This window comes from Geospiza fortis, unplaced genomic scaffold (assembly GCF_000277835.1).
Source record: "Geospiza fortis unplaced genomic scaffold, GeoFor_1.0 scaffold313, whole genome shotgun sequence".
Taxonomy (NCBI): Eukaryota; Metazoa; Chordata; class Aves; order Passeriformes; family Thraupidae; genus Geospiza; species Geospiza fortis.
The window spans coordinates 438,643-446,966 of record NW_005054582.1 but is presented as its reverse complement, the minus strand read 5'-3'; the positions used below and the strand labels follow the sequence as shown (position 1 = coordinate 446,966).

At 44.5% G+C, this 8,324-nt stretch overlaps 1 protein-coding gene across 1 annotated transcript; it reads left to right on the top strand.

The window, feature by feature from the left end:
- The first annotated feature begins 151 nt into the window (after window positions 1-151).
- RIT1 (Ras like without CAAX 1) lies at window positions 152-7,263 on the top strand. Its single transcript, XM_005429850.2, has 4 exons — window positions 152-244; window positions 2,154-2,227; window positions 3,295-3,486; window positions 4,767-7,263. The coding sequence occupies exons 1-4, from the start codon at window positions 190-192 to the stop codon at window positions 4,995-4,997; spliced, it is 552 nt and encodes a 183-aa protein (XP_005429907.1). The 5' UTR covers window positions 152-189; the 3' UTR covers window positions 4,998-7,263.
- Window positions 7,264-8,324: the final 1,061 nt, after the last annotated feature.

Genomic DNA, 8,324 nt, shown 5'->3' with positions numbered 1-8,324 from the left:
GCCTCCGGCCGCGTCCCGGAGCTGGTCCTGCCTTTGGACACGGGCGGAGCATCCCCGGGCCGAGGGCAGCCCCGCGCCCGATGCGGGCCGTGCTCGGTTTGGGTCTGTAGCGGGGCTCTGGGGTAACGATGTGATCAGGGGAGTTGGGAGCTGAGCTGCTCAGTTGTTCCCTGGTTTCTGCTTCCAGCCATGACCATGCAGTTCATCAGTCACCGCTTCCCAGAGGATCACGATCCCACCATCGGTGAGGAGAATCTCTTTTCTGTTCATTCGTTCCCTTGGCAAGTCAAGCTGTTAAAGCTCGTTGCTTTAAAGTATTCAATTCAAAGATAATCTGTGTATCTGGCGGGAGATTGATCTCTGATCACCCATCAGCAGGAGCATTCCCAGCAGGTCAGGGAGTGCTCCAGGCCGTGCTGAGCCTCCGCAGTGCTGTGCCCAGCTCTGGCACCCTCAGCACAGCGGGGACAGGGAGCTCCTGCAGGGTGACAGAGATGCTGAAGGGCCTGGAGGGTCCCTGCCCAGGAAAGGCTGAGGGAGCTGGGGCTGCTCAGCCTGGAGAGGAGCCCCAGCTGAGAGGGGCCTCAGCCCTGGGTGTCCCTGGGTGTCTCTGGGTTTCTGTGAGTGTCCCTGAGTGTCCCTGTCTGTCTCTGGGTATTCCTGTCTGTTCCTGGGTGTCCCTGGGTGTCTGAGTGTCTCTGGGTGTCCCTGGGTGTCTCTGGGTGTCCCAGTCTGTCCCAATCTGTCCCTGTGTCTGTCCCAGTGTGCAGAGGTCAGAGCAGCCCCAGGCTCTGCTCCAGGCCCAGCAATGGCCCCAGAGCCACGGGCAGGGCCTGAGCCCAGGAGCTGCCCCTGCCCAGGAGGCAGAACTGCTGCCCTGGGCAGTGCCCAGCCCTGAGCAGAGCCCAGAGAGGCTGCGGAGCCTCCGTGCCTGGGGATCCCAGAGGCACCTGGAGCAGCCCTGGGCCCTGGGATGTCCCTGCAGGTGATCTGCTCTGGTCCCTTCCTACCTGAACCCTCTCTGTGTTTCTGTGGTTTGAAAGTTCTGAGAGTGGGGTGTGAATCCTGAGTTTCAGCTCTTTAATTGTTTTGCCTGCCATCCGTCCATCCATCCATCCATCCATCCATCCATCCATCCATCCATCCATCCATCCATCCATCCATCCCTGTCTCTGTCTGTGTTGGCAGACAGGGTCTGAAACTGCTGCTCAGCCATTTTTAGTTCTCCATTCACAAAATCCAAACTTTGTGCTGTGATCAGCTCCTTGCTGTTCACTTGTCAGGCCAAATTGTTCTCTGTGTTTGAGAAACTGGGAGGGGTGAAAGTGCTCAACAAACTCACTCTGTTGCTGTAGAACCTCAGCAGCATCTCCAGGAGGAACCTGAACCAACCCAGTGGAAGGAAAAGTGGAGAGAGAAAAGCCAAATTCTTGCTGAGAGTGGATTCTTAAAGTGTGGCAGTGCTGACTGAGAGGGACAGAATATTTGTGTATTTATATGTTTATAGACAGATCATTTTTATATGGTGTTTATAATAAGTAATATTTACATATATTATATATTCTATATAATATATATAATATAATATAATATAATATATATTATATTATATACTATATACTATATACTATATTATATATAATATATAATATAATATTTCTATTAATATAATAGAAATATGTATAAATATATACAATATATTCATATAAATATATATAAAATACATTTCTATAAAATATATAAATACATTTACATATTTAATGTTTCATATATTTTGCTGATATATGTTATAATTCTAAGAAAGTATATATTCTAAGAAATCAGCAGTTGTTGGTGAGCAGTTCTTCCCTTGAATCACAGATATTTTCTGGCTTTGAGGAAATCAAAATGTTATTCCTCTTCCAAAATGTTATTAGTGTTTTCCACCAAGGTGACCAAAATGAATTTCTGAGCTCTGGGCACACAATTTTTGCACATGAAATGTTTAATCACACCAGAACAATTAGAAATTTAACTTGATTTAATTGAAACAAAGCTCAGACTGAGGTGGTCCAGTGCTGCTGGCAGGCTGGGTGGTTCTGGGGCAGCATTTTCTTTGTGAGCTGATGAATGTTGTCCTTATACCCCAATTTTTTGGTGTCCTGGGGATGCAGAGGATGCCTATAAAATCCGGATCCGCATCGATGACGAGCCTGCCAACCTGGATATTTTGGACACAGCAGGACAGGTATGTGAGCAATGCCAGGAGAATCGAGAGCATGTGAAGCAGCCTGGAATGATCAGGTGGAGGGACAGAAATCCAGCATAAGAATGTTTATGTTTTATTTTATTGGTTTTGTTTTATTGCAAACTGGAGGGTTGGAGCTCTGTCGCTTCTCAGCAGTGGAGCTGTGGCTCTGGTTCACCTAAAGACTTAAAGAAGATCAACAAAATCCTAAAAAAATGAAACATCTGTGACCTAGACTTCCTTCTCTTTCAGTAATTCCAAGAAAATAACCTCTTGTTATCATCAACTTTAAAAAGTGTTTTTTCAACATTCAAAAAATACGCCTCGATTTATCTTTTCAGTTCCAACCATCAATAAAAGAGAATTAATTTTTACAACTATAAAAATAACAAATTATAATTACAACTGGAATGAGCTTGCTAACTATAACAAACCAAAACTTTGCAATTACCTGTTTACCTTTAAAAATAGGTTACCTTCATTAAGCTCTACAAAATTCAAAATATTTACAGAATACATTATTAAATTATTCAAGTGTTTATTCTCTTCATTATCTAAGTCACAAATTATTACAAAGTTTCACACCTGAAACAGCCTGGCTACCCCAAATGGTATAAAAGTAGCAGGATGGCTTCTGAGGTGGTGTTGGAAACGGAAAAAAGGTTTAATAATAAAAGAAAAAATAAAAAAGCTCTTGCAGAGAAAAACCAAGCCAGGGGCAAGAGGTTCTTGCTCCTGCTAAAACACCCCACAAAAGGGATTATTTTCTTTATTGTCTTCTAGTGAATTACCTAGGTGGGACCTCTAGTCGGGCAATCCCAGGTTTGAGGTGAAGTCCCAAAGGTCCTATGAGGTGTCTTTGTACCAAATTGAGGAGAGAAACTTCTGGGCTTTTTGTCTTTTTAAGCAAAGAATAATTGAAGTCACTCCATCAACAAGGAGCACATCCGTACGATTCCATTTATAATTGAAAATTTGCAAATACAAACTCAAATACCCCCGGAGCTATATGGACCTAAAATACCGCTGGAGCTTCGTGGAGTTAAAATGCCATTTTGTGTTTGCAGGCAGAGTTCACAGCCATGAGGGACCAGTACATGAGGGCAGGAGAAGGTTTCATCATCTGCTACTCCATCACGGACCGGCGCAGCTTCCACGAGGTGCGCGAGTTCAAGCAGCTCATCTACCGCGTGCGCCGCACCGACGACACCCCCGTGGTGCTGGTGGGCAACAAGTCTGACCTGACCCAGCTGCGCCAGGTAAGGGCCACGGGGAGCCCTCCCCCAGCAGCTGCTCCTCTTGGGAAATGCGGTGCAGCAAGAGGGGTTTGTCCTTTCCTTGGTGTTTTGTTGGGTTGTTTCTGTGGTGGGAGCGGTGCTGGTTCCACACGGAGTGCGGTGGAAAACAGGTGCCTGTGGCAATCACAGAAACAAAGTCTGTTCTTTGTTGGAACCCTGGTTACTGAGAATTTTAGACTTTCTGTGCTGACAGAACAAGAGAACACTGCATTTGACCTGAAGCCTTCCAAAATTGAATGATAAAACTGAGATTAGGAGTGTGTAGTTTCAGTAGAAGTGTGTAATACCGCATGGTGGAAAAGTTAGAGTTTAAGAGGAACAAAGTCTGTTGGAACCCTGGATTCTCTGAGGATTTTACTTTCTGTGCTGCCAGGCACTGAGCCCCAAGAGAACACTGCATTTGACCTGAAGCCTTCCAAAATTGAGTGACAGAACTGGGATTATGGGTGTGCAGTTTGAATAGAAGTGTATAATATCATATGGTAAAGAACTCAGTTTAAGTTTAAGAGAAACAAAGTCTGTTGTAACCCTGTTTACTGAGAATTTTAGACTTTCTGTGCTGACAGAACAAGAGAATACTGCATTTGACCTGAAGCCTTCCAAAATTGAGTGACAGAACTGGGATTATGGGTGTGCAGTTTGAATAGAAGTGTGTAATACCGCATGGTAAAGAACTTAGAGTTTAAGAGAAAAAAAAACTTTAAAAGTTTTTCTTTCAAACTTAGAGTTTAAAAGAAAAATAGAGAACACTGTATTTGACCTTAGGCTGTGAAGAAGCCTTCCAAAATTGAATGATAGAACTTGTATGAGTGTGTAGTTTGAATAGAAGTGTGAAATACCACATGGTAAAAGAACTCAGAGTTTAAGAGAAACAGAGTCTGCTGGAACCCTGACCAGGGTGTGCACTCATTTTCCAGGTGTCCCAGGAGGAAGGCTCTGCCTTAGCATGGGAAACCTTTGGAGCTGAGTGGAAATGTTCTGTGCCTGGAGCACAAAACAGGGAAAGGCAAAGGAATAAACTCCTGGGATTTGGCTTCCCTGACCAGGCTGTGCTGTTGTTTTCCAGGTGTCCAAGGAGGAAGGCTCTGCCTTAGCATGGGAAACCTTTGGAGCTGAGTGGAAATGTTCTGTATTAGGGCTTGGAGTGTCCATACAGAGGGACAGAGAGCAAAACAGGGAAAGGCACAGGAATAAACTCCTGGGTTTTGACTCCCTGACCAGGCTGTGCTGTTGTTTTGCAGGTGTCCAAGGAGGAAGGCTCTGCCCTGGCCAGGGAATTCAGCTGCCCCTTCTTTGAGACGTCGGCCGCGTTCCGCTACTACATCGACGACGTGTTCCACGCGCTGGTGCGCGAGATCCGCCGCAAGGAGAAGGAGGCCGTGATGGCCATGGAGAAGAAATCCAAGCCCAAAAGCAGCGTCTGGAAAAGACTCAAGTCCCCCTTTAGGAGGAGGAAGGATTCAGTCACTTGAACAGCAAACTCCTCTGCAGAACAGGACAAAAGCTGTGACCTTTTGTAGCCAGAGGAGCTCGGTGACGACGCTGAGGGGACGTGTGACGCCTGAGGGGACTTTGTGAGGGAGGGAATGCCTAACCCTGCCAAGTTGTTTTTGTTTAGAACCATGTTGCCTTGATTCTGGGTGTTGAACTTCACACCCAGTGACAGTTGTACTTTGTTTGTTGTCATTTCTTTTACTGGACCCAGCAGGTGTTGGCCACCAGGGCCCATGGGTTGGTGGCTCTGCGCTTTGGAGTGTTTGTCCTTGGTCACAGCAACCTGGGAGCTGAACTGTGCAAAACATTCCTGGAGCTGGACCCAGCCTCACTGAATCTGTGGTTTTCCCAGTTGGAAAAGAGGATTTTGCTGCTCTCCACAACAACAGCCCGCAGTGTGAGAGGCTGAACAAAGTGTCATGGCCTTGGAGGTCACCGAATTTCTTGGCTGGAATTTCTCGTGCCCTCACGGAGCAGATTTCTTTCCAGGAAAATGGACGTGGAATCCTTGTGTGTGCAACTTCATCCAAGTGATCGGTGCTGTAGGTGGGATGTGAACAAGCCAGAATCCCAGAATCATTTCAGCTGGAAAGATCTCTGGGATCAGTGACCCGGCACCACCCTGGCACCACATCCAGTCCTTCAAACACCTCCAGGGACAGGGACTCCCCCACCTCCTGAGCAGCCCCTTCCAAACTCCATCCCCCTTTGTCCTGAGGGCAGCTGGGACTTGGCAGCAGCGCAGGAGCACCTGGGATGGGATTTTCCTGCTGCAGACAGCACCTGGAGTGGGATGTGCTGGAGAAACCACAGCTTGGAGCTCCCTCCCTGTTCCAAATCCTGCTGGGAATGGGGCGCTGGCTTATTTAGTCAGCTCTGTGCCATCCTAAAGGAAACAGTGATTTCTGGGGAGCTGTTTTGCAGAGAAAAAGGCTGATCCTGAGCCTCTGGGCCCAGAACTGCCCTTCCCTGACCCTGCTGAGCTCTCCCAGAGCATTTCTGGAGCAGAGCAAGGAAGAACAGACCCAGCAGCTCCTCACCTGTGCAGGTGAGCCAGGCACCCTGTGATGCTCTAAAGAAGGATTTTGATGCTCTAAAGAAGGATTTTGATGCTCTCAAGAAGGATTTTCAGGTGAGGCAGAAGCTCCACACCCATTGGGACGCTGTGCCCTGGAGCTGATGGATTTTACAGCAGTTTTGGGTGCTTGGTGCTCCTCTGGATTTTGCTGTTTTACAAGAGGACAGACGCAGCTGGGTCACTCAGATGTGGTTCAAAGCAGTTTCTCTGAGCCAAGTTCAGAGAAAAATTCCAGAAAATTCTCTGGAATGCTTCATTGTGAGAGTGAAAGAGCTGATTAGACTTAATAATCTTCTCTCAGCTCCGTGCTGCACTGTCAGTGCCATCCAAACTGAAAAAGGTGAGAAAGGGGTTGGTAAAAGAAGTGAGTATTAAAAAAAAAATATATCTATATGTAAAAAAACCTCCTTATTACCTTAAAAATCCTGTGCCTGTTGGTTTGAAGAATATTTTCTCTGTGGAAAACTTCAGCAGAAGAGAAGTGTGGCAGGGGCTGCATTTCATATTTGCTTTGTGATGAGCTGAACGTTTCCATTTGTTTCCATTCCTCATCTCCTCCCAGTGCTGTGCTGCTCTGGCAGCAATCACAGAGTCAAAAAACGGCTTGGAAAATTCAGATTGAATCAAAAAACGACTGAGGGGAATTGGGATTGTTCAGAATTCCAGACTCTCCCACCTTCCTGTGTGAGCAGCCATCAGTGATGTTCTCATTTTTGGTGTCTCAAACTCACACAAAAGGCCAAAAACTGGAGGAAGAGGAGGAGGAATGAGCTGAGAAGGGGCTCTGAAGCGTTTTTTGGCTCTGTCAGGTGTCTCAGAGCCAGGGCCTGATGGTGATGCTGCATTTTCCAGCGCTTCTCCTTAAAATCTCCAAAAAAGGAGCCTGGCAGAGGAAAATAGAATTATTTTCACCCCTAAAAAATTGAATTTTGTGCCTTACCCGAGTCCTGCAGTGCAGTTTAGGTGTTTACTAATGCCTGTTGCTTCTAGAATTCATAGAGCAGAACAGCAGCCAGCACTTTTTGGTTTTGTTTTTTTGGTTTTTTTACACACAGTGTTATTCAAAGAGTTTTATTTTTTGTCTTGTATAAATTTGTACACAGAACAACGGCTTTATTTGACACAATATATATATAATTTTTAATACAAAATTACAAACCTTTGCATTGGATGTCTCAGTCTGTGGTGGGGTTGCTCAGCCTGGGAGTGCCCAAGGAGGAAAGTTCATAAATTTGGAGGGGGAAAAACGGCATTTAAGTGGTGCAAAGCCTAAAAATTGTGTGAGTTTGGTGCTGATTTGTCGAAATAATCATAATTTTTGCTCTCAGGTTCCACATTCAGAGATCTTTCTGCCGAGCAGACGCATCTGTGAGATTTTCTTGTCAAACTTTCTCTTTTCGTGTGGAACCCATTCTGCTCACGGCTTTTTTTTTTCTTTCTTTTTTTTTTTTTTTTTGGGGGGGAGTAGCAAAATTATGCAAATCCTTTTACTGCTGAATGGGGTAAGAACCTGAAACCCTCGGGTTTTGAAAGGCAGGATGCAGGAACCCAGCAGAGAAGGGTGAAGAGAAAAATTCCTTTTCACATTCTGCACAAGAAGCAGCAGATAATCAGCGATTGAACAGCATCAGCCAACTGCTCAATAACTCTGATTATTGCCCTGATAAACTCATTATTTGTGTTTATAAATCACTCTACTTCCACGCTAAAAGCCCAAAACTCCAAAAAAAAAATCCCGAAATTCTGAAAAAAAGAAATGCCAAAACTCTAAAAAAATTCATCCCAAAACTCTAAAAAAAAATCCCAAAACTCTAAAAAAAAAAAATCGTAAAACTCTAAAAAAATTAATCCCAAAACTCTAAAGAAAATCCCAAAATTCTTAAAAAAATTCCCAAAACTCTAAAAAACCCCAAAACTCTAAAAAAAATCCCAAAACTCTAAAAAAAAAGCACCAAAATTCTTTAAAACAAAATCCCAAAACTCTAAAAAACATCCCAAAGCTCTAAAAAAAAGCACCAAAATTCTTTAAAACAAAATCCCAAAACTCTAAAAAAAAAAATCCTAAAACTCTAAAAAAAACCCCAAAACTCTAAAAAAAATCCCCAAAACTCTAAAAAAAACCCCAAATACCAGATTATAGCAAATCAGACCAAATTATACCAAATCAAAATAAATGACACCAAATCAAACCAGATTATACTAAATCAGATTATACCAAATCAAATTG